General features: G+C 45.7%; 1 protein-coding gene across 3 annotated transcripts in view; it reads left to right on the top strand.

The window, feature by feature from the left end:
- The window catches only part of IKZF1 (IKAROS family zinc finger 1), a 109,819-nt gene that overhangs the window by 63,403 nt on the left and 19,528 nt on the right, over nt 1-26,888 (top strand). Inside the window, exons 4-5 of one of the 3 annotated variants that reach the window (XM_056857361.1) lie at nt 15,817-15,876; nt 18,899-19,153. The exons of the other annotated variants lie outside the window; for them this stretch is intronic. Coding sequence (XP_056713339.1) covers nt 15,817-15,876; nt 18,899-19,153 — 315 coding nt within the window. The remainder of the gene's footprint in view (nt 1-15,816; nt 15,877-18,898; nt 19,154-26,888) is intronic. 3 annotated transcript variants of the gene reach the window in all.

Below are 26,888 nucleotides of genomic sequence, written 5' to 3'. Positions count from 1 at the left end.
CATTTATTTGGTAACATTGGTAGCTAGGAAAGGGAACAGCAAGTATAGTCACTTTCCCTTGTCCTGCGTGGCGTAGTGGTTAAGAGCGGTGGACTCTAATCTGGAGAACCAGTTTGATTCCCCACTCCTCCACATGAGTGGCAGACACTAATCTGGCAGTCCAGGTCGGTTTCCCCATTCCTACACATGAAGCCTGCTGGGTGACCTTGGGCTAGTCACAGTTCTCTCCGAACTCTCTCAGCCTCACCTACCTCACAAGGTGTCTGTTGTGGAGAGGAGAAGGGAAGGCGATTGTAAGCCAGTTTGAGGCTCCTTAAAAGGTAGAGAAAATCAGGGTATGAAAACCAACTCTTCTTCTTCTTTGCCCCCAGACTGGCATGGGGTGGTGGGTGGCCATTTGCATACTCTTCCCCACTGGGCAGATAAGGTATGTTATCTGAGTCCATATGCCCAGAGGCACAATTTGTGTGATCCTACCTCATTAAAAGGGCAGAGGGAAAAGAATGCACCTATTAAGTCTATGTGCTCCCTGGCTTATGTACATCATAACCAGAGCTTAGGGAAGGGGGAGGCATGTGGCACCTGCTTCTTTACTAAGCCATGTTTGGGGAGAGAATGAGCCAGCCCAATGCCATAAAGTCAGTAGGCCACAATCCGTCACACATCTCCTGTGCTTAGTTGAGTTCAGTGGAGTACACGTGCCTGTCTGCTTAGGTTTGCCAGCCTCCAGATGGGTGCTGGCAATCTCCCCAAATTACAACTGATCTCCAGATGACAGAGATCAGTTGTCCTTGGGGAAAATGGCTGCTTTGGAGCGTGGACTCTATGGCATTACACCCTGCTGAGGTCCTTTCTCTCTGCAAATCCTGCCTTCTCCAGTCTCTACCCCCAAATCTCCAGGAGTTTCCCAAACTGGAGCTGGCAACTCTATCTCTGCTTAGGGTTGCCAGGTCCCTCCTCTCCACTGGCAGGAGGTTTCTGGGGTGGGGCTAGGGCAGCAATCCTACATGCGCAGACAGGCATGACACTACTACATCATTTCCGGGTTTAACCTGGAAGTGCCGCATCGTGACAGGATGCTTTATCACTCAAACCAGCATGATGTTTGGGTTTGGGTGCTAAAGCGTCCCATCATGATATGGCTCTTCTAGGGGTGAACCCGGAAATGATGTAATCGCGTTGCACACACTCACGCGCATGCAATTGACATTCCAAGCACCCTGGGGAATTGGCACGCAATTGCCCGCTGGAACCAGCAACCTGGCAACCCTGTCTCTGCTTGATTTTGGTCACTTTGTTTTTCTTAAAGAAAAGGTTTGTGATGGGCTGAGCTCCAGAAGAAGAAGAAGAAGAAGAAGAAGAGTTGGTTTTTATATGCTGACTTTCTCTACCACAAAAGGCAGAATCAAACCGGCTTACAATCACCTTCCCCTCCCCACAACAGACACCCTGTGAGGTAGGTGGGGCTGAGAAAACTGTGACTAGCCCAAGGTCACCCAGCTGGCTTCATGTGTAGGAATGGGGAAACAAATCCAGTTCACCAGATTAGCCTCTGCCACTCATGTGGAGGAGCGGGGAATCAAACCCGGTTCTCCAGATCAGTATCCACCGCTCCAGACCACCGCTCTTAACCACTACACCGCACTGAGCACAGGATTTCTAGCTCAGCAAGAGTAACTGAGAGCCTGGCTAATCAGGAAGCCTTGTTATAATGCAGAACAATTTTTCAGATGGGTGAAGGAAAGGGATTTTTATTGCAGCTGAAAGGAAGCCTTGTGCAATTTACAATGGTTGCAAAATTTCAGGATTGCCGTCTTTTGAAAATGTTGCCGTTGGACTCTGAAGGAGACTGATACGAAACTAAAGCCAGAAGTTTTTCATTGTGCATTGTTAAGGCAAAGGCATCAATTTTACCAGCTTTTGTGGTAAATCTTGCTCCTTTCCTCCCCCTCCAACCGCATCCATGTTGTTACGTGGTAAAAACACACACACAAAAAAAAAACAAATTTATAAAACTCAATGCTCTTGTACTGGGCAGAGGCTTGGGAGGGTGTCAGCAGCTCTAGGAGGGACCTGAGCCTTATCACAGAATCATAGAGTTGGGAGGGGCCACACAGGCCATCTAGTCCAACCCCCTACTCAATGCAGGATCAGCCTACAGCATCCCTGGCAAGTGCTTGTCCAGACTCTGCTTAAAGACTGCCAGTGAGGGGGAGCTCACCACCTCCCTAGGTAGCTGATTCCACTGTTGAACAACTCTTACTGTAAAAAAAAATTCCCCCTAATATCCAGCCTTTCCGCCTGCAATTTAAACCCATTATTGCAAGTCTGTTCCTCTGCCACCAACAGGAACAGCTCCATGCCTTCCTCTAAGTGACCGCCCTTCAAATACTTAAAGAGAACAATCATGTCCTCCCTCAACCTCCTCTTCTCCAGAATAAACATTTCCAACTCTCTCAGCCTTTCTTCGTAGGGCTTGGTCTCCAGGCCCCTGATCATCCTCATCGCTCTCCTCTGCACTCGCTCAATTCTATCCACATTTTTTTTGAAGTGAGGACTCCAGAACTGCACACAATACTCCAAGTGCAGCCTGACCAATGCAGTGTACAGAGGAACTATGACATCTGGCAATTTGGATGCTATGTCTCTGTTGATACACCCTAATATTGCATTAGCCTTTTTTTTTTCATTGCATCACACTGGCTGCTCATACTGAACTTAGGGTCCACCTATACCCCAAGATCTTGTTCACACAAACTGCTACCCAGAAGTGTATCCCCCACTGTCCCTCATTTTTGTTACCCAGATGTAGAACTTGGCACTTAACCTTGTTGAATTGCATCCTGTTCACATACATTATATATGTGATGGTTCAAGGCTCAGGGCCGGGGTGGCCCCGCCCATAAATTCAGGGATGCCCAAACAAGAGGAGGCCTGACTCTTCTGCATCCCACCAATTGCCTGCACGGCAAACGGGTTTGGATGGGGTCTGGCCTGCGGGCGTCACAGGTCCCCTTCGATCCATGTAAATAAATAATTGAATAAAGTTGGCCTGTTTTATCTCCCAACTGATGTGTCGGCTCTCCTTATTCTGCATATGTAGGCAGGAACACTTCACACAGTCTTTCAACTGACTGATGGGGCTGTCTCTCTGACGTTTGTCCCTATGTAGAATTGGTCACCCTTGTTGATGAGGGGAGTTTTAATTTTGCCTCATTTGTTTTCTCTTTCACTTTGACGGGTAGAGGCCTCCTGCTCAGAGCTTTGGGTGCCCAAAGTCCCAGGTTTCACCCCTGGCCCCTCCCGTTAAAAGGATCTCAGCTTGACTGGTTCCAGAGGGTGACAAGATCACGTGGATGCAGGGCCCCGCAATCAGCAGAGGCCCATGGAAAAACCTGGTCTAAACTTACAAGATGATTCCTCCTTCACCTGAACTGAACTTGTTGTGGGACACCCTTGATAGAAACCGATGTCCAGTGTGTTAATAAAACAATGTCAGATTTTGCTTGTGGTGTACTTTGGCTTGCTGGCACGGACCACCTTTGCCAAGGAAGTTGGAAGTGCTGACTTAGTTTAGTTCAAGAGGTCTGAGGGCTTCCAGAATCCAGGAGATGGCCCTGGATCTCAGATAGCAAGACTGAGAAAGACCCCTGCTATCTTGGGACCTGAGAGTTGCTCCTGTTGAAGTAGACATACTTGGCTGGAAGGAGTTATGGTTGGAGGAATCAACAACAGCATCACATCTTCATTTTGCTTGTCAGTTATACCCATTCAGTTTTATTCCTGTGCACCATCTCAGAATCCTGTCAGAACTATCTCCTGCTGCACCCCTCTTGATCTGCTACCATTTGGACAAGATCTTTCCCAGGGGTGGTGCCAATCTTATGGAATAGTCACCCAGGAGGTTGCTACCATGGCCTGGTCGCACAAGCACTATTGCTACTTAGATCTTGCAGCATGTTTATAGAGGAGGGTTTTCCAGGCAGTCAGCTGACGTTTTTACAGAAATTTAGGCTGAATGATTTTGAAGTTCTTGTGTGTCAGGGTGCTGTCTTGAAAGCCACCTTGAATTGCCTTGGATAGTGAGAAAGGTGGAGTAGAAATGTAGTGGTAGTGCAGTAGTTAAGAGCGATGGACTCTAATCTGGAGAACCGGGTTTGATTCCGCACTTCTCCACATGAGCGGCAGACTCTAATCTGGTGAACTGGTTTGGTTTCCCCACTCCTACATATGAAGCCAGCTGGGTGACCTTGGGCTAGTCACAGTTCTCTTAGAGCTCTCTCAGCCTCACCTACTTCGCTTTGGTTGAAAATGCATGGCTGTTTTGTCGTGCGATTTCCCCACAAATGTAGCAAATCTCCGTTGTTATAACGCATGGTCGCCAAGCCACTTCTGTTGCGAGACTTCCCCTGGTTTTCCAATCCCAGTTTTGTCCTGAAAGTAAATAAAGAATCGTGGTTATTGCGAGTGCTTGCTAGTGCGTGTAACGTGTGGGTTGACCTTCCCTTCCTTCCGACACTTCCCCATTCCATGTTCCCCTCCTACTCCTCCCATTTCCCTTTTGGGGAAACTCTGGAACATGTCCGCCATTGCCTGGAATGGCAGAGCTGACTTATGGCGACTCCATGGGGTTCTCCAGGCGAGAGACGTTCATAGGTGGTTTGCCATTGCCTAACTCTGCATCTGCCTCTAGTATTCCTTGGAGGTCTCCCATCCAAATACTTGCCAGGGTCGAGGCTGAGAGTGTGTGACTGGCCCAAGGTCACCCAGCAAGTTTCCATGGCAGAGTAGGGATTCGAACCTGGGTTTCCCAGATCCTAGCTCAACACCATAACCACTACACTGTGCTGGCTGTCTAAAAATGGCAAGGAAGACTGCAGGGTGAAGTTGGTGGAAAGAGCCGTCACGTCACAGCTGACTCATGGTGACCCATCATGGGGTTTTCAAAGCAAGAGATGAGCAGAGGTGGTTTGCCATTGCCTTACTCTGCATAGCTGCTCCTGTCTTCCTTGGGGGTCTCCCATCCAAATACTAACCAGGACCAACCCTGCTTAGCTTCCAAAATCTGATGGGATCAGGCTAGCCTGGGCCATCCAGGTCATCTAGCAATATAGCCCCGATTAATTCAATGCCACCTAAACCCTTTCTAAATCAGTCAACATGCCCTTTGTCACCCTGCTGTCTATCTGAGGGCACAGAATATGAATAGCACCTATGAACAAATCACAGCCTTGAGGTCTTTCCTCAGATTTTAAAGACAAGAGAGTTCTTCTAAGACGGATTTTTTAAAAATTCGCCATGAACCACCAGCAGGCAAAATTCTTGATGAAGTTGATACAGGCTTCTTTAGATAGCTTCTAAAAATATCTTTTAGAGACAGACTTAACACATTGTGGTGGATCCACCCAGCATTTCTTCTGGTGAAAAAGGAAGGAGTCCAATCTGACCATTAAAAAAAGGCTATGCAGACAATCATGGAAGCTGCGTGTACAATTGCCATGTGGAACAGCGTCTGTAGGAGGCAACAAAATTGTGTAAGATTGAGTGAAGAAGCTGGCTGGATCCAAGCTGTTGATTTGGTTGGGTTATTTTATTTATTTATTTATTTTGTAATAATGTTTTTGGGCCCGACAAAGGGGTTTTATTCCAGTGCATTTCCTTTCCTTTGCTGAGGGAAAAAAAGAGAAGAGAAAATGCTTAGCACAAACATTTCAGCTGTTCCTGCTGCCCGGAAGTTTCATTCTGAAGTTGCAGGATATAGAATGTCACAATCTCTTTGGAAAGATTCTCCATTATTTCCTCTGTGTCTCTGCACCAGTAATGCAAGACTGCAACGCATGCTCCTCATCCTTCATGACGCATTCATGTGTTACGTTTCGTAAGGAGCAGTGTAATAGGTTGTCACGGTTTTATATATGCTGAGTTGGATCCCTCCATGTTTTCCATTCAGTATCACCCAGTTCTCCTCCCTCTTGGAGCCAGTGTGGTATAGCGGTTAGGAGCAGCAGACTCTATTCTGGTGAACCCGGTTGGTTTCCCCACTCATCCACATGAAGCCTGCTGGGTGACTTTGGGCTAGTCGCAGTTCTCTCCAAACTCTCTCAGCCCCACGTACCTCACAAGGTGCCTGTTAGGGGAGAGGAAGGAGATTGTAAGGCAGTTTGAGACTCCTTAAAGGGTAGTGAAAGTTGGCATATAAAAACCAACTCTTCTTCTTCTTCTTCTTCTTCTCCTCCTCCTCCCATCCTATGTGGCTTTTGTACACACCAGTCCCACAGTTCTCAGCCTAGCCATTTCTGGTGGCCCAAGAAGACCCATCTTTCCTTTTTCAACAGTGGAGAAGCTGGTTGTAACCAACCCACAGTGTTTTGTGAATAGCTCCACAGTTGGCTGTAGTTGTCCAGCCGTGCTACAGTAGAACTAAGCCAATATTGTGGGATATCTGGGGATTTTTTGGGTCACCATTCCAGGAGCAGTGCTGCAGTTCTGTATGAGTTTCTGAGAAGTTGTGAAAAGCGAGCAATAGCAAATCCCTTGCACAGGGGCACCTGTGATAAAAGGACCCCTTGCCTGGCCGATATGGAACATTTAGGCCTAAAACAGACATCACGTTTGGCCTGATGTTTGCACAGCCAAATCTGAGGTCAGGGAACTGAAGTTTCCAAGTGCGTCAGGGCCTAATTTAGCATAGGACTAAAGTGCAGAGGAAGGAGAGGCTTCTGTCTTCTTCCCTACATTGTCGGACCTCATGGAGGTCCTACTTGATTCATGCCAGATGTAATGTCCACTTTAGCTCTTAGAACAGACTTGCTGAGAAATCATCTTTTTCTGTCTCTCCTCCACACACACACACCAGCAGTTGCCATTGCCCATTCATAGAATCATAGAGTTGGAAGGGGCCATACAGGCCATCTAGTCCAACCTCCTGCTCAATCCAGGATCAGCCTAGAGCATCCCTGACAAGTGCTTGTCCAGCCTCTGCTTACGGACTTCTAGGGAAGGGGAGCTCACCACCTCTCCATGTAGCTGATTCCACTGTCGAACAACTCTTACTGTTAAAAAAAAAATCCTAATATCCAGCTGGTCTTTTTCCACCCTCAATTTAAACCCATTATTGCGAGTCCTACCTCTGCTGCCAACAGAAACAGCTCCCTGTCCTCTAATTGACAGCCCTTCAAATACTTAAAGAGAGCAATCGTATCCCCCCTCAACCTCCTTCTCTCCAGACTAAACATTCCCAAGTCCCTCAGCCTTTCCTCGTCGGGCTTGGTCTCCAGACCCCTAATCATCCATTCAATGCTTTGCTCTTTTTTCAGCCAACCCACTGCACCAGTTTTAATACCAACACATTTGGTTAAGGTCTTGGTTTTCCAGCTGTGTTCCTGAGAACCCTGAGGTTAATTGGAGGGCTTCCCAGAAAGACACTTTGCCTTTTGATACCCATCTTCCCTTGCAATAGGTATGCCAGAGGGTGTTGGATAAACAATATCTTCACATGGGGCAGTAACCATGTCCATTAGGCCTGCCCCCCCCCCAGGGCCTTTAACTTATCAGTGCCCTATGGATCGCTTTCCAAGAGGGTGGTGTGGAAGCCAGCTCTGGCAGGGGGGTCCCCTCCAGTGCTGGCAGTTCCCTGGTCTGAGTCTAAGGTTGCCAACTCCGGTTTGGAAATTCATGGAGATTTGGGCATAGAGAACAGCAGAGGGGAGGGATCTCAGCAGGGTCCACATGCCAAAACAGCCATTTTCTCCAAGAGAACTGACCTCTGTCATCTGGAGATCAGTTGTAATTCTGGGAGGACTCCAGGCTCCACCCAGAGGCTGGCAACCCTATCTGAGTTCCAGCACTGCAGGATGCCCCTTGGCTAGCATTGCCAATCTCCAGGTGTGGCCTGGTGATCTCCTGGAATTACAACTGACCTCCAGACTGCAGAGATCATAGCTACTGGAGAAAATGGCAGCTTTGGAGGGTGGACTCTATGACATCATATCCCGCTGAGGTTCCTCCCTTCTTCAAACTCCACTTTCCCCAAGCTCCACCCCCAGATCTTCAGGAATTTCCAACCTGGAATTTCGAACCCAGCCCTTGGCTTCACTTGCACCAAGGTTGATCTGACATCCCCGTCTGTCGCAGCTAGCCACTTGCCCATATGGACTGTCTGCCTTAGAACATGCCTCAGTGGCTCAGTGGCCCATAGTCAGAGGATGAGGTGGAAAGGTTCCCTGAGTCAGGAAGTTTGTGAAACACGGGTTAAAGAAGAAGAGTTGGTTTTTATATTCTGACTTTCTCAACCTTTTTTAAGGAGAATCAAACCGGCTTACAATCTCCTTCCCTGCCTCTCCCCACGACAGGCTCCTTGTGAAGTAGGTGGGACTGAGAGAGTTCAGAGAGAACTGTGACTGGCCCAAGGTCACCCAGCAGGCTTCATGTGGAGGAGTGAGGAAACTAACCAGGTTCTCCAGATTAGAGTCCGCCGCTCATGTGGAGGAGTGGGGAATCAAACCAGGATCTCCAGATTAGAGTCCACCACTCTCAACCACTACACCACACTGGTTCTCCCAAGGCCCAAGAGGCCATTTTGGATACTGTACGGAGCCTTTTTGTAGCATGTAAAGCATGAAAAATTGGGATTGTGGCATGAAAGGTTGATTCAAGGCTGGAGGCCCCTTTTTTTTCTTCTGAGTTTTGCTCTTTTGTTTTGTTTTTTCTTCTCGGCTAAGCCACCAAGAGCAATTCCTGGTGTGGGCTTCCCTTTCTGTCACTTCTCCATAATTCTTAGTATTTCGGTTGGGCTCTTGGCTGCCTGCTGTTTCCTCTTTTTCCTGCAATCCTATATTTCATTATTTGCAGCTTCTTCCTCTTCAAGCACTTTTTTTTCCAGCAGTGTGAGGAGGATGTGGAAACCCAGCTACATTATGGGCAGCAACTTGAGAGACCAACAGTGCCGTCCTAAGCAAAGTTGCCCGTTTCTAAATCCTTTGAAGTCAGTGGGCTAGAAAGGTGTCGCCTGCTTGAGACGGCACAGTTCAGCAAGTCCCTACTTCTTGGATAATTTCAGAGAGTGGCCGAGTTGATCTGCAGTAGAGCAGCTAGGTACGAGTCCAGTGACATCTTAGAGACCAACGAGATTTGGGGGGTATGAGCTTTGAAGAGAAGAAGAAGAAGAGTTGGTTTTTATATGCTGACTTTCTCTACCACAAGGAAGACTCCAACCGGCTTACAATCTCCTTCCCTTCCCCTTCCCACAACAGACACTCTGTGAGGTAGGTGGGGCTGAGAGAGCGTGACTAGCCCAAGGTCACCCAGCTGGCTTCACGTGTAGGAGTGGGGAAACAAATCCAGTTCACCAGATTAGCTTCCGCCACTCATGTGGAGGAGTGGGGAATCAAACCCAGTTCTCCAAATTAGCATCCACCGTTCCAAACCACCGCTCTTAACCACTACACCAAGCTGCCTTTGTCAGATACTTTAAGGTGCTATTGGACTCGAATCTAGCTGTTCTACCTCTTGGAGTGTGTACATGCGTGTGAATCTGCGTATATGTTTACTCAGAGGCACTGGAACCTGAGTGAAATGTTCTGGTTAAAGTTGGATGAGGGCACGGGCCACAATCCAGTAGGAGATTCTTCTGTGCAAGCCCTATGTAGGCAAACAGGAGATGTGAAAAAGCAGTTGCTTTTGTGTATTCTGAGAGCCAGCATGGTGTAGTGGTTAAGAGCGGTGGACCGTAATCTGGAGAACCGGGTTTGATTCCCCACTCCTCCACATGAGTGGCGGACTCTAATCTGGTGAACTGGGCTGGTTTCCCCACTCCTCCACATGCAGCCTGCTGGGTGACCTTGGGCCAGTTACAGCTCTCTTAGACCTCTCTCAGCCCCACCTACCTCACAGGGTGTGTGTTGTGAGGAGGGGAAGGGAAGGTGATTGTAAGCCAGTTTGATTCTCCTTGAACGATAGAGAAAATCGGCATATAAAAACCAACTCTTCTTTTTCTTCTTTGTCGTCTTCTTCTAATTCTCCCTTTTGTATCTGTGGAAGCTGCTCAGAAGAACATCCTAGGGGGGTTGTGCACAACGTGCATAACCTATGACAACAACAACAACAATACTGAACTGGATCCACAAGCAAATATAGCAACAGGGAACTAAGGCTTTGGCCATGTAGTCAGAGGGCCTGTCAGAGAACAAGAGACAGGCGAGATTGTAGGCCATGTCCAAATGAAGTTATTTGCCTCAGTGGTTTTGGCTTGAATGCTTAGAAGATCCACTGGCTGAAAGGGTTTGTGCCTGGATCTTGATGCGGATCCTTCTTTGCCTAGGCTGACTGTTCCAAAGAGCCAACAGACCTCCTTAAGAGCACAGTCCACCTGTGGCTTCTCTTAACAGTCTGGGAAAGCTCACTCATAAGAAACCATTCAGCTGCCCTTCCCGGAATCAAGCTGCACATTTGCAGAGAACATGAGAAGAGCTTTCTAGGGAGGTAAAAGGATAAGGAGCTACGTCTTCACTCCCGCCAAAGGAACCCCATGGTGGAAAGCACAGTCCTTAAGATGTGCTGCTGTCTTCAAAGAGTTTTACTCAAGCTGGTGAGGAAGAGTGAGATAGTTAAAAAAAAAAAACAGTGGCAGGGAGTGGAGAAAGACATCAGATTCCCCAGAATGGTTTGTGCCTGGACCTAGAGAGGAACAGCCAATGGAGGTTTCCTGTTAAACCAGACAGGGGGAAGCTGTGATGTGCTGTCTCAGCTGTCCTATCCCAGTTCCCTAGGGAACTCAGCGCTTTCGCCTTTAACCTCAGAATAGCCCTTTTGGCTTATGAAGTCTCACTCCTCACGAATCAGATCTTCAGCACCCGTTTATGTTGAAGACCAAACTCCAAAAACATACGTTGTGTTAGCAGCCGAAGGTTTCTGCCTTCATAGAATCGTAAGAGTTGGAACGGACCACCAGGGTCATCTAGTCCAACCCCCTGCACAATGCAGGAAATTCACAACTACCTCCCCACACACACACACCCAGTGACCGCAGCTCCATGTACAGAAGATGACAACAAAAACCATTGTAATATGTGGTCACCAAAAATTTATAAAAGAGACCAACTGAATATGGAGGTTGTGTTAATTAAAGAAGCATTTAGTCTTTTTCTTCTTTACAGCAACATAAAACTGAATCTCGCCTAAGTCTGCTCCCTACAACAGCCGCTGTCCCACGTAGCTTGTGTACACGCGGGTCCAATTATCCCTTTTGGTGGTCATTTCATTTCATTTTACAGCAACAAAAGCAAGATGGATCCAACTCATTGATTTCCTCCCCAGTAAACTCCATTAGAGCTGGGAGACTGCAACCCAGAGAACATCTCCCAGGTCTTTTCTATAGGCCCCTGATCTTTTTAACATAGCCACATCTTCTTGTTCCATGTCACTTGCTTGAGCTGAATATGGGTGATGGGACTGAGGGAGAAACAAGGTAAGAGAAGCCATGCACTGGTCATCTGGCTCCATGGAACATGGTGGGCGCATGCACGTGAAGATGTTCCAAAGTACCTGGGGTAGGGTCACCAACCGCCAGGTTGAGCATGGTGTTCTCCTGGAATTACAGCTGATCCCCAGGCTACAGAGAGCAGTTTCCCCTGGAGAAAATGGCTGCTTTGGAAGCTGGCATCTATGGCATTATTACAAACCAAAGAGGTTGAGCTGAAAAATGCTAAAATTACAAAAATAAAATTTTTAATAAGGTGCACATATAAATTAAAAACATGAAACTCCTAGTAAAAGCAGAAACTTACACATTCAATATATACAAACATGAACAACTGCGATGTACAATCTTTTATTGACCAATATGAGATCCAAAAAGGACCAGACACATTTTGCCCTGGAAAGGCCTTCCTCAGTGGTCAGTATAGAATTATAACTTATCATACATCCTAATAATACAACTTTCTCATAATAGGCAGTAAGAGATATCTAAAAGCCCTTCTAGTACAGTGAAGTTCCCTGTAAATTACTTTACTTCTTATATGCTAAAACCTGGCTTCACTGTCTCACCTTTTGTTGTATGCCGGGCTCTTAAGGATGTGTATACATCAAGCAGTGTATTAGGTCAAAATCTATGGCATTATACCTTGCTGCAGTCCCTTCCCTAACCCCACTCTCCCAGGGCTTCATCCCCAAATCTCCAAGAATTTCTCAACCTGCAGTTGACAGCCTTAGCCTGGGGCCACTACAACATGCACATCTAAAGTATAAGGTCAGAAGGATTGCAGTAGGAATTACAGCATTTGGCTCTATTTTCATGAATACACATTTTAGTGGTGGTTTGGGCTTCTGATAATTATTCCTTTTACATATATCTCTTCATTTGTGCATCTTTGTTGGATTTCTCAATGAGAACATGATTGCGTCCTCTCCCAAGTGAATTGCGCCCTCTCCCAAGAGGAGACTGTTGGGGAAGAATTGGAATCTCTAACAGAGAATTCTCACCCCTTTTGCCAAACTGCAATTTCCAGTGCTCTTTTAGAGAAGCTGTGACAGTTGAATTGGTAAACCAATATCAATGTTTAATACAAACATGTGTGTGTGTGTGTGTGCCGTCAAGTCACAGGTGACTTATGACGACCCATAGGGTTTCCAAGGCAAGAGGCATATGGAGATGGGTTTGCCATTGCCTGCCTCTGTGTGAGCGGAGAGAGCTTTGAAAGAACTGTGACTGGCCCGAGGGCACCCAGCAAGCTTCGTGTGGAGGAGTGGGGAATCAAACCCGATTCTCCAGATTAGAGTCCGTTGCTCTTAACCACTACACCACACTGGCTCTCTAATGCAAACAAATATCAAATAATTTGATATCATTTGGAATGAAGAGTTTCAAGATTGCAGCCCAGAAGCTGTGCTGCCCAAGCACCACTGAAGTGCAGCAGGGCTATGCATAAGCTCAGCACACCAGGAAAAGGAAACTGTTGTCCTACAACTCACCACCATTGGAGTGAGGCAGGCCCAAGAAAACATCCCGATGGATTGGGTGCATGTCTTCCTGCATGAATATTTTTTTGTTTGTGTTAAGTGCTGACAAGTCACTTCCGACTCATGGCGACCCTATGAATCAATGTCCTCCAAAACATCCTATCTTTAACAGCCTTGCTCAGATCTTGCAAAATGAGGGCCGTGGCTTCCTTTATATAGTCAATCCATCTTTTGTTGGGTCTTCCTCTTTTCCTTCTTCCTTCAACTTTTCCTAGCATGATTGTCTTTTCCAGTGACTCTTGTCTTCTTATAAAGTGACCAAGCTACAATAGCCTCTAGGGTCAGTTCAGGCTTGAATTGATCTATAATCCATGAATATTTTACCAACTGCTTATTCTGCAGTTGTCAACTGGAGGATCATGATCACACCTCTGTGAGATTTAAATGTCTATACACAAGTTCACCCATGTGTATCTTGCTGTTTGTATTATTGTCAGTTTCAGCTTTCTTGAAATGCACTAAGGAAGGAACCACTAACCTCTGGAGATGGGTGGAGCTCCTTTCCCTGGTTGCTCAGCAAGAGATAACTTATCTGTGGGATGCTGCTTTGCGCTTATCACTAATATTTATTTGAAAGTCAAACTCCCAAGTCAGGGATGGAATTCATATGCAAAGCTGATTGGGTGGTCTTTGAGCCAGTGAGTGGAATTTATAGTGCCGTCTAGAAGGTAACATGAAGCTGCCTTATACTGAATCAGACCCTGGGTCCATCAAAGTCAGTATTGTCTACTCAGACCAGCAGCGGCTCTCCAGGGTCTCTGGCAGGGGTCTTTCACATCACCTACTTGCCTAGTCCCTTTAATTGAAGAAGCCGGGGATTGAACCTGGGACCTTCTGCATGCCAAGCAGATGCTCTACCACTGAGCCACAATCCCTCCTGGGAGAGGGCAGCACCTGTACATTTCGACCACAACATACATCGTGCAACTGTGCATCGATCTTGTTCCCATCCAGGGCATGCTGCCTTTTTTCCCCACGTGATCAGAATTTGTCAGCACGCTGCACAACAAAGTCTTTTCCTGTGCAGAATTCTCAGGCACTGGGAGAACATGAGGGCATGGCTTAATTTCCTCCCAGGAATCCTGGGAATTGCAGCTCTAGAAGGAGCTAGAGACACAGATGGCACTTTTACACATGCTGAATAATGCACTTTCGGTCCACTTTCAACATATACTTTAGCAATCATTTGCAAATGGATTTTGTCATTTCACACAGTGGGCATTTATGCAGGGCTGTTTCCCTCACGGTCACCCCCGCCGACTGATCCGGTGCTTCGTTGCGATTATGCATGCCTTTCCTGACCATCAGAGGTCGCCTCGCTCTCCCCACACGTTTTTGCACATTTTGCCCGCACTTTCCGGATTTTTTTCTAAAACAGCATCTGGAAAGCACAGGCAAAATGCGCGTAACCATGCGGGGAGAGCAAGGCAGTCGGGAAAGGCATGCATAATCACAATGAAGCACCGGAGCAGTCAGCCAGGGTGACTGCGGGGAAACAGCCCTGCATAAATGGCCAGTAAAAGCCAGTTGCAAAGTGCATTGAAAGTGGACTGGAAGTGCATTATTCAGCATGTTTGAAAGTGCGCTATGGTCTTCTCAGCGCTCTCACCGAAATATAGTTCGCAGTGTGCTTTGTAGGAAACATAGCTAACCTTGTAAAACAACAGATCAAAATCCATACGGGTGATATTAGGTTTAAATTGCGGGTGGAAAGGTACTGGCTGGATATTAGGGGGGAAATTTTTGCAGTAAGGGTTGTTCGACAGTGGAATCAGCTACTTGTGGAAATGGTGAGCTCCCCCTCACTGGCAGTTTTTAAGCAGAGGCTGGACAAGCACTTGTCAGGGATGCTCTAGGCTGATCCTGCATTGAGCAGGGGGTTGGACTAGATGGCCTGTATGGACCCTCCCAACTCTATGATTCTATAATATGCCTTTGGATATTAACTAATCAAGATCCTTTATTGGTTCATCTATGTATTGCATCTAAACCAAATTGAAATTAACATTTATTGGTTCATCTAGTTATTGTAACTGAGCCAAACTGGTGACAGTTGGTAACAGATGTGACTGTTATTATGGTCTCTAGATGTCTTCTTTGATACTCATGTGGTCAGGGAAGGGGGAGCGAGTGACTCCGCTAATACATTCCTGACAGGGACATTTCCTAATCAGCAAAGTGTTACAAACATGACATGTGGTGGGTTTTGTTCCTATATAAGCTAGGGTTGCCAACCTCCAGGTGGGGCCTGGAGTTCTCCTGGAATTTCTGTTGATCTTTGTCTACATAATGCCATAGAGTCCACCCTCCAAGACATCCATTTTCTCCAGAGGAACAGATCTCTAGTCTGGATATCAGTTGTAATTCTGGGAGATCTCCAGGCCCCACCTGGAGGCTGGCAACCCTCCCCCATCCCAGGCATGAGACATGGGCCTCAGGGAGGCGCGTTCCTTACCTGCGCTTCTGGTGGCAGCTATTTCAAGGCAGGAACCATCTGCTAAGCACAAGCCCCACCAGGCAAGGGCCTTGCCCACGTCTCTGAAAAACAGGGCAGGTGCCACATTGGGGAACGGGGCTCAAAAGAGCTCTGAGTGACTCTCACTCTGCAAAATGAACAATTAGAAATACTAGGACACGGGTGGGCCTTGTGCTGGCTGGCTTTTTCCCTTGTCTTTTCCTTTCTGCGCCTCCGCTGCTCCCAGTCTCCGCTGCTCCCAGTTGACGTCTTCTGTGGTTCTGTGACTTGCGCTGCCAGCCAGCTGACAACCTCCTGTCTTCTTTGCCTTTCTCTGTTTGCAGCTGCGTATGGGGCTGAAAGCTTTAGGGATTTTCACACCATCCTCCCCAAATCCTTTTCCCGTAAGTATACTGTGCATGTGTTGTCTGCATATGGCCCAGCTTTCCATTTTCCCATCTCGCACACTGGATTGCTTATCACTCCCATGCGCTCTCCTGTGCCTGCATTGTGCAGCGAGGGAGCAGCCGTGTATTTATTTCCCTTTCCGTTCTTCTGCTTGCAGTCTGTAATTTTTTTTTATGATTGTTACACATGGCTAAACTGCTTAAAGGGGAGACTTATTTGTCTGTTAGTGTTAAACGATTGACGGGGAGAGTGGGGGAGGGCCTGGTTTATGCTTCTGAGATACAGCGTCTCCTGAAAAATAGCCAGTAATGAGATCCTTAACCAATATTGGCTGAAAGGCCATTTGCAAAAGGCCACTAAAGTCAAAGTGTTTTGACTTGCTATTAAGGAAAGTGGGAGAATTCAGCATATGGCCAGATCTCTCTCAGAATTCAGTGGAATTTAGAAGTGCTCAGGTGGCTGTCCCCCTACAACCCCATATTTTTGAGAGCTGGTATACAATAGTGGGTGGACATGTGAGCATCATGGTTGAAATATTTTAAAACGGGGGGTGGGGAGGGGAAAGAAATGCAACCTAAAAAACCAAAAGCTGGGTATGGTCTTTTATGCTTGGCTATTTCCCTTGTGATCACCCCTCTGACGACTTCGGGTCTTTGTTTTAATTATGCATGCCGTTTACCACCGTCAGAGGTCACCTCGCTCACCCCTGTGTTTCCTTGCATTTTTCCCGCGTTTTCAGGGACCTGTTTTATCTCAAATTTAAAAGCAAGGGCAAAACATGGGGAAACACAGGAAGAGCAAGGCTACCTCTGACGGTCAGAAACGGCATGCATAATCAAAATAAAAACCTGAGGTCATCAGAGGGGTGACCGCGAGGGAAACAACCATGCATACAAGGCCTATGTTTACAGGGAGGTTTGTCATTGCCTTCCCCAGTTGCCTACACTTTACCCCCAGCAAGCTGGGTAAAAATCCAGCCAGAGCTCATCAGCAGATTACTTCTTATGTTACTTCTGTGGCTCACTTCTCCAGTAATGTTTGACCATGGGAGATCATGTTTGACCATGGGAGATATGTGCATGCAAAGGATTACTTCCCACATCTGCCTGCAGGAGAACTGGAAGAATTGGCCTAGATTAACTTGGTTACAGCAATTGAGTGCTGTCTGGTTGGTAATAAGTAGCCAAGGATTTTTTTAAATATTAGAACTAGTACATGAACAAGACTTGCTGAAAAGTTTCCTTGTACATAGACACTAATTTTGTTTGCTGGTTTGGAAGGCGGACTTCATGGCATTATACGCTGCTGAGGTATACCCTTCCCCAAACCCTGCCCTCTCCAGCTCTACCCCCAAATCTCCAGGAATCTCCCAACCAGGAGCCCTAGATTTAGATCTAGAAAACTGTGCAGGAGAACAGGAAAACCCCTCCTCTCCAGTGCCTTTTCCTTGAGGAGCATTTTGCTAATGCAGCTGGGTGGTTGCGTGTTTGAATCCTCCACCTTATTAAAAAGCAAGCTTCCTGAATGTATAAACTGGCTATGTTGGGGAGAAAGGGTCCAGTGTTGTCTTCTTCCTGATTCCCTGTGCTTGGGTTTTAATATGGGGGGGGGGGGCATTCAACAATACAGTGTTCCTGGCCTGCAGTCTGAAGTGGTTCAGTCTAGCAAAAGCTTCTCTTGACCACATAGGTTGGCCTCTTCCTGACAAAATGATCATAACTTCCGTGCAAAGTCATTCCTCCCAATTTTATTTTCCCAGGTTTGCAGATCTCAAATGTGGTTACATAAGATAACCATCGCCTATCACGAGCAGTTCTTATACTGTCCGTGATAAAATGCTCTACCTTCAGCATATTCACAACGGAAAGGGGAACATTTTTACTTATGCCTTTTGACTTGTAGCAATATTTTTGCTCAAGTAATTCAAATGTCTTTGCAATAACTTGTGCAATGAAAAGAAAAAAAGGCCATAAGAGAACAAAAGCAGAAACGAATAACATTTCCATCTGGTATCATTCTTCCTTTACCTTTAAAACACCAATCGGTTTCCATATCCCAGGCCTGGAGAACTTCTAACTTGCCAAGTTGAATATATTTATCTAGAAATTTATTTCCCACTTTCTTAACAATGTGGCTTTGGCATCATTCCCCAACCTCCCCATTGTATCCTTACAATGACCATCCAATGAGGTTGGATAGGCTGAAAGAGAATGGCTAGCCCAATGAGCTTCACAGCTAAGTGGGGATTTGAACTCAGGTCTCCTAGCCAGGCACTCTAACCACTACACCCTGCTGGCCCACCACCTCTACATGGCCTCCTACCATGGTGCACCTGGGACTGCAAAAGCTAGTGTTGTCAACTAGCAGGTAGGGCCTGGAGATCTCTGGGAAATACAACTGATCTCCAGATTAGAGATTAGTTCCTCTGGAGAAAATAGCTGCTCTATTGCATTATACTCCACTGAGGTCTCTCCCCCAACCCCACCCTCCCCAAGCTCCACCCCCCCCCCCCAAATCTCCAGGAATTTTCCAACTCGGAGTTGGCAAACCTTGCAAAAGCAGACCAAAGGTTTTCAATCTCTGGTTTGCCAAAAAATGTTGACCACATTCAGCTTGATGGCTTACAAGTCAGGGACAAAGTAGACATTTCCACAAAAAGCCACCACAAAATGCAGCGCCTTATTGAGCCCAGAGTTACAGGAAGTAATCCCCGCTGTGCATTTGGCTGCCATGTTGTGCGGTCTTAACAATGCTTGACGGCCCCTCTGTTTTTGCATTTAATGTAGGACTTCTTAATACAGATATGAGACATAGTGTTATCCGTGTAGTCATCATTGCTTAATGTTTCCCAATGCTTTTGCAATAATTCCCTTGCACCCCTACAAATGTTTAAGTGCTTGTGTTATTGATTCTGCCAAGCGGCGCGTCCATGTTCATCGTTTCTTTGCCGCTATGTTTTCGATTTGTCTTTCAAAACCACCATGCACTGAGCGGGATTCCCTCTGTTGTTTCTTTCAGCCAGTAATGTTAAAATAGAGACACAGAGTGATGAAGAGAATGGGCGTGCCTGTGAAATGAATGGGGAAGAATGTGCGGAGGATTTACGAATGCTTGATGCCTCAGGAGAGAAAATGAATGGCTCGCACAATGGCAGCAAAGCCATGTCAGGTGTTGGAGGCATTCGGCTCCCAAACGGAAAACTGAAGTGTGATATCTGTGGGATAATTTGCATCGGCCCCAATGTTCTTATGGTTCACAAGAGAAGCCACACGGGTAAGGCCTGGCGGAGTTTCTTTTTTTCCTTTAGTCACAGCAAAGGTTGCTACATCAGCAGGAAGAGATTTATTTATGGGAGTCTTGTGAGCATGTTAATTTCTTGCCTGATATAGAATCATGGAGTTGGAAGGTGCCATAGAGGTCATCTAGTCCAGCCCCCTGCTTAACGCAGGATCAGTCAGAGCATCCCTGACAAGTGCTTGTCCAGCCTCTGCTTAAAGACTGCCAGAGAGGGGGAGCTCGCCACCTCCCTAGGTAGCTGATTCCACTGTCGAACAACTCTTACTGTAAAAACCTTTTTCCTGATATCTAGCCAGTACCTTTCTTCCCGCAATTTCAACCCATTATTGTGAGTCCTATCCTCTGCTGCCAACAGGAACAGCTTCCTGCCCTCCTTTAAGTGACAGCCCTTCAAATACTTAAAGAGAGCAATCATGTCCCCTCTCAACCTCCTCTTCTCCAGACTAAACATTCCCATCTCCCTCAGTCTTTCTTCATAGGGCTTGGTCTCCAGGCCCTTGATCGCTCTCCTCTGCACCCGCTTGATTTTATCCACATCCTTTATGAAGTGAGGCCTCCAGAACTGCACACAATACTCCAGGTGCGGCCTGACCAATGCAGTGTACAGTGGAACTATGACATCTTGCAGTGTGGATAGTTATTATTTTTTATTCCATGCGAAAGAGCGCTCCTTCCACAATCACATCAAACTGATTCCATGGGGACCCCCATTCAGTAAGGGAGGGAGATGTGCGACAGAAACCTCTACATGTATGGTTGGATCCAAGCAGCTTTTCCCCTGGTGGAAAAGGGAGGAGGAGCTCCCCTTTGACCCCCAAAAGGCTCTGCTGGGAATCATGGGAAATACCTGGACACAGCCATGTGAGATGGGGGACATAGTATTAGGTGAGATTAAGGCGAAAATTTGGCTGGATCCAACCCATAGATTACCTCATTTGACCAGATACATGCACATGCACACACTGGATGCAGATGTTCATTTGCATTGCATTTCACATTTGGGCTTGAAGCATGCATTGTAGTATGAATTCATGGTATGGATGGAGATATGCCTTGCTATCAACATGGCAATCCAAATGGAAACACAGACTCCCAAACATTCTCTGCAGGTCACATTTAGACATACAATTTTACTAATTCTGCTAATGACTTTGACAGTAATCCTAATGATGTGTATACTTTCATTTTATCCCATTTTCAGCTAAGCTAGTTCTAAACATCCAAAATTTAACTGAAACCAATTAATATTTGAAATAACTTGTCATGCTTTCTTTTTTTTAAAAGGGTTGTTTTAAGGGGTTGTTGATTTTTATGATTTCCAAAATTATCAGTTTTACGATGCAGTCCTAAATATAGTCACAAAGCGGCTTACATCATTCTCATTTCCTCCATTTTATCCTCACAACAATTCTGTGAGGTAGGTTAGGCTAAGAGTGTGTGACTAGGCCAAGGTCAACAAGCAAGATTCCATGGCAAAGTGGGGATTCGAACCTGGGTCTCCCAGATACTAGTCCAACACTCTTAACAACTATGCCACACTGGCTCACAAATGAAAGACTATAACGCTATAACAATCCTGAGACCCTGGAGAGCTGCTGCCGGTCTGAGCAGACAATGCTGATTTTGATTGAACAAGAGTCTGATTCAGTATAAGGCAGCTTCATGTGTTCAATTGGGGTCCCACAAGAACACACAGAAGGAGATTCCTCCGGGGCAGCCAAGCCTTGTCTACTCACAGTGGAAGTGGTTCTCCAGTAGGGTTGCCAGGTCCCTCTTCACCACCGGTGGGAGATTTTTGGGGTGGAGCCTGAGGCGGGCAGGGTTTGGGGAGGGGAGGGACTTCAATGCCATAGAGTTCAATTGCCAAAGCGGCCATTTTTCTCCAGGTGATCTGATCTCTATCGGCTGAAGATCAGATGAATTAGCAGGAGATCTCCTGCTACTACCTGGCAGTTGGCAACCCTATTCTCCAGGGTTTCAGGTAGTGGTCTTTCATATCACATGCTACCTAAATCCTTTTAACTGGAGATGTCAGGGATTGAACCTGGAACCTTCTGCATGCAAAGCAGATGTTCTACCACTGTTCATGAACATTGCTTCATGAACTCTGTTTACGATCGCACTGCTAATGATCTCTATAATGTAGGAAATGCCTGTTATGTGTGTGTGTAAAGTTCCATCAAGTCACAGCTAACTTATGGCAGTCCCATGGGGCTTTCAAGGCAAGTGATTAAGCAGAGGTGGTTTGCCATTGCCTGCCTCGCAAAGTCTTCCTTGGAGGTCTCCCTTCCAAGTACCGACCCAGCTTAGCTTCCAAGATCTGGTTATACGATACCATCCCGCATCCCAGAATACCCATTACATAACTTGCTATATTTTCGAATAAAGAATTAAAAGGGAAAGTTTCAAGGAATATAATTGATTAATCAGAGATTTAAAAAGTAGATTGTTTGATTCTCATCCTGTCTGCCTAAAGGTTTCAGTATTGTTGACATTATTTATGACAATCTGTTTTATTTATTTATTTATTTATTTTAATTGATACAGTTCACAAGCTAAAAACACCAAACAATAAAACATTTTTCTGTATTCAGGAACATTATTTAAACCCATTTCCCAAACTTTAAGAACATCAGCCACTTGCACTGTGGCACTATGTCAAGAAGATTATGTACCAAAAGCGTTGCTTGGTTAAAGGGAACTGTTATTTTCATAATTGTAATAATGTAATTATCTAGACTGAGATCAGTTCATTAGCTAGTGGGATAATTGGTTAAAAGCAACACAGTTCATTCTGTCAGAATCCTTTATGATTTGTGTATGTGAGAAATCCTTCTTTGATTCTGCGAAAGGTTGCAGAAATCATAAATATTGTTACAGATTTGTTGTTACAGAATTTTGTTACCCTCCCCCCCAAAAAAAGCCAAAAACATTGTCTGGGATACTTCTTTTGATCAGTAGGATGACTGGATTGTGCCCCTGTATTTTCAGTACATGTATTATTTTGACAGGTGGATTATTTGCTTTTTCTTTGGGGGTGAATCTGTTCCCATCTGCAAATGAATTAATCAGTTACAAGATGACACTCATAGCATTTTAGGTGGCCAAACATAGTAAATAAACATAGTAAATATATATCTATATAAAGGGAGATGAGAGTTTATTGATAAAATATTAAGCTAATATTTTTATTTGAAATTAACTTGATTTTTATCTCTAGTTTTTCAATAAGTATTGATAAAAAGATTCTTGAATGGACTCACTAAGTGAATGAGAAAATTCAAAAATAAATGGGATGATATGGGAATAAACATTAATCATTACAAGAATCAAAATGATCTCAGTGAATGATTTAAAAAAAACTACGCTGGAGTAACTGTTGAACAAGTTAACAGAAGTTGAAAATTTGAAAAAGTACAGCCTGGAGGAAAAAAAACTTGATAATATGAAGTGTCCCTAAGGGAAAATGGGTAAAGGGAGCACCTTGTTATCATGGGAAATCGAATAACTTCATAATTAGGTATGTAGACAGAATAAACTAGGGTTTTAGGTTGAAACCCTAATATAAAAAGGTAAAGGTCCCCTGTGCAAGCACCGGTCCCCTGTACAAGCACCGGTAAAGGTCCCCTGTGCAAGCACCAGTTGGTCCTTCACTGTGTCTTCCTGAACCAACATTGCATCTATTTGTCTCTCATGGCTATCCACCTTCTTCTTGACATCCTTCTGATCTTCCATCACTTTCTTTAATGATCCATCTAATATCTTCACATCTGTTTTAATTGTATTGACTTGGGTTTTCACTTCTTTAAGATCTTCTGTCACCTCGTTCATTTTCTGAGTCAATGTCTGATATAAAGAGGTAATCATAGTAGTCATTTGTTCCATTTGCTTTGACATCTGCTCCTGTTGTTTTGACAGCTGTTTATGCTGTTTTGCAAAAGCCTCATTTTGCTTAGCAAACATATCTTGAATTTTTTTCTCCATGTTTGCTTCTTGCGAGGGTTCTTTGGATTTAGATATTGCAGGTGATACTGTATGCAGTGATCCAGATCTTTGACAAGTTGAAGACATTTAAAGTTGATGCCTTATTTTTAGCAATTTTGGCAAGTCTTGAAAAAGCGTTTTTCCAGGGTGTGGGTAGACTAGTAGTTCATGCTAAGCAGAGTCGCTAAGATATTTTCGTAAAAATCTTCAACAAAAAAGTAAAAAGTAAGTTTTTTAAATTTGAAAAACCAACGAGTTTCTTATAGACGCTCTAGGTCAGCAAGCATCAGGAAGTAGGAAGTTAGCCAAAAACAGTACAGCCGCGGACCTTCCATCGTCCCCTTTTTGTAGTTTTCAATGGCAAACCTTGGTGCACCAAGGGAGTTCGCTTCCGGTCCTGCGTGCTTCTATACTTCCCTTCTCCCCGTTGTCGGCAGGCATGCATGCAGTACAGTAATATTCCTAGAGGTCTTCCAGTGCTTCAAGATGAATTTTAAAAACGTGGCAGGAGGACCTTCCCGGCCCGGAAAAGGTAGCGTGACCAAGGGGAGGGAGGGTTTTATTTCTCCTTTCCCCTCAAACGTCACAGAGTCTGATTGGTACTTGCCACGTCCATGTCAATTGTTTAGTCTACCCTGTGAGCACTTGTCCCCATAGTAGTCCTATAAACAACATCCACAGACGAGTAGTCCAAAAGAGAGTTGATTTATTAGAAGACCTACAAGTTTACAGAGCTAACAGGTAAATTGGCACAAATGGGAACCAAAGGCATGGCCTGCGGCCTATATGGAAAAGCATTGGTCATATCAAGATAGCGGTTGCAGCCATGGCAACCACCCTCCTTATGAGGGCCGTTCCCACAGCTAGGAAAGGAATTTGACAGTTACCAGTTCTCGGCCTAGGACCACACCTGGTGAAACCAAAACATGCACAGTCTGTTTCTCTCTACAGAGAGCCGGCCTGACATACCCACAGATCAACTTGATAGAGTCTTTGCCGCTTTATCTGATATCTTATCTTAACCAAAACGTTTTGTATGATGCGGGGGGGAGAATGCGGAGTTCCCAGTTATTTCTGCCAACCAGGTCAGCCTTCTATTTCTGGTAAGATCAAAAGTATTCTTGTTACTCACATAGATTTCACAGGCTGTGTGAGCACTTGCCCCATGACAGTCCCATAAACAACATCCACAGACAAGTAGTCTAAAAGAGAGTTGATTTATTGGAGAATCCACAGGTTAACAGTAGCTAGGAATCAAGACGGCACTTATGAGAACTAAAAGCTTGGTGCTGGGTATAAATGAAGGAATACAGAATAACACAGGAAACCATGGCAACCCCCCTCCCACCGGAATAAGTTCCCACGAAGTTTAGAGTCAAAATACATAGTTGGCAGTTGACCGTTGGTGAGGCTGACCTTGGGCAGCACCTGGTGAAAGCACAACATTCTCTGTCAGACTATGCCTGGCATTCTCTGCACATTGCCCAGGCTAGGCCTGACAGGGTGAGGTATTTCTTCATTAAATAGTTCATAAGTTGGTTATAGGTAATGGAGGTCCAAGCCAAAAGCCAAATAAACGCTCGCGGCAATGCCTTCTCCCATCGATGCCTAGCGGGACAACATCCACACCCCCGGGGGACTTTAAAAAGCTCCCTCAGGGAGTATGGGAGTCACACCGCTTTCTTCGGGCTGCAGAGGAATTCCTGGATCCTGGTCCACTATTTAGAACCGGGTTGGTGTGCTAAAAACACTCCAATTCTAATCGTTTCTTGGATTCCCTTGGGAGCTTTCCCTAGGGACGTGTGCTTGGGACCAGCTCGTTACCGGAAGTCTGGATAGCGCACCTAATTTCAATAACTCCTGGGGGCTCATATGCACACCTGTATAGCCTTGATCCCAAAGACACACCAACCATTGGCTCAAACATTCCGCCGGCTGCTTAGCATTTTTGGTGATTTCAGACGGCTCCTGCTGGCTGAAATCCCTTACAGTGTGAGTGACCTGTGCTTGCCCTCCAGGTGGGCCCTTGGCCTTGTTGGAAACCAGAGGTCTTACATGCACTTTATCATTTCTACTACCTTCCCCTTCAGTCCACTCTCCCTCACTGGAATCCCATGACTCTGCAGAACTCCAGTCTCTAGGGACCTTGAGTGCTCTAGTTTTATAGGGGTATTTCTTCAGCTGTCGGTTCCGTTTAATATTAGTCACACAAACAGCTATAGCCCCTGCCTGTTCCTCAGCAGCATTCCTGCCTTCTCTTGCCTTCTTCAGGACTTCCTGCAAAATCATTTGCTGCTCCTTTAAGGCACATCTCTTCTGCCCGCTCTTCCACTTGCTTCCAGGAAGTTTTTAACAACTCCCAGACCTTTTTTAATGCTGTTAGAAGTAACCAACCCACGTTGCCACATTCTTCTACACCTTCACCATCCCTTATTCCTATCTTTCTTAAGCATTTACTTATTGCCCTGGGTGTGGAACCTCCTGCTTTTTCTAGCTCAGTATCCCATTTGTTAGGTGGGGCTATTGAGTTCAATATGTGTGCAGCTGGGGCCCATGCACTGGTACAAGACAATCCTGGGATGCAGCTTTGCACACTCCCTGCATTCTTTTGTCCCCATATTGCCTCTGGAATCCTGCTCACAGAGCCAATTGTATTACCCATGATTCAGAAAACAAACAGATTCCAACAGGCAGGTATTGGGGAGAAAAAGGTATGCAGCTTTATTAAACAAAAATAACCCTGTATCCAGGCTAATAACCTTATGAAGATGGGAAGTCGTCTCCTGAGAGGCAAGCAAGCTGCTTCATCCTGTCTGGCAGCCCATCCTTGTTCTGCAGACGCTCCTTCTCTCTGGCTTCTTACCTGGAGCTCTCCTCTCTTCAGCAGTGAGCGAAGCCAGATTTATTTCCCCACCACCAGGTGCTCATTATTTACAGTGTGGTGTGACAATTAACTCCCTGATACCCTGAGATTGCTCTCACATGGAGAAGGGCTGCATTAAGCACCACCTACCTCCTCGTGAGTACAGTTGTCTTCCGCAATTTCCATTACACCATCCCTTTAAACCGAATCAAAGCAGGTTTATATTCGATGCACTTTAAGCCCAGCGACACAGATGCTCTCCTTAAATGTGTGTGTGTAGGGGGGGTCACTCTATGTTCTGGGGGGAGGAGACCAGTGTGGAAGTAGGCAGAGTGTAGTAACCAGCCTCCTTCTTTCTAAATGAAAGGCCTGTGACAAGGAAGCTGCTCATTTAAGTCTTCCCACCACCTCGTTCAGCTGAAGCTGAGAAAATTAAAAGCGAAAAATGGGACACATTGCAGTGTGTGACTGATGAAGGTATAAGGCTTGCAAAGCTGATCCACTTATTCAAGCAAAACCTACATGTCCCATAGATTCTGAGGTTCTCTTAAGTAAACATTTGATAAATGGATAAAACTCTGGCATGGGGACTGCCAGACAGTGATGAATGGCTGGCCCTAGTTAAAACACATAATTACATTTAATCGACACACCTGCCAAATGCAGATATGCCGAGTAAGTACCTAATATTTTCCAGCCATTATTACGATTTTTAAAAAGTTCTGTAGCCAACTGAAGTGATCTGGTTTTTCCCACCCACTAGCCCCCTCCCTTCCCGAAATGGAACTCCATAGGCGCCTAATTGGTCCGCACGTTTCAGGCTTTTAAAGTGCTGATGTTCCCTGCTACAGCTGATCCAATCTG

Source organism: Euleptes europaea, chromosome 11 (assembly GCF_029931775.1).
Source record: "Euleptes europaea isolate rEulEur1 chromosome 11, rEulEur1.hap1, whole genome shotgun sequence".
In the NCBI taxonomy this organism is placed as follows: Eukaryota; Metazoa; Chordata; class Lepidosauria; order Squamata; family Sphaerodactylidae; genus Euleptes; species Euleptes europaea.
Note: the sequence above shows the minus strand (reverse complement) of the source record. Positions and strands in the feature narration are given on the sequence as shown.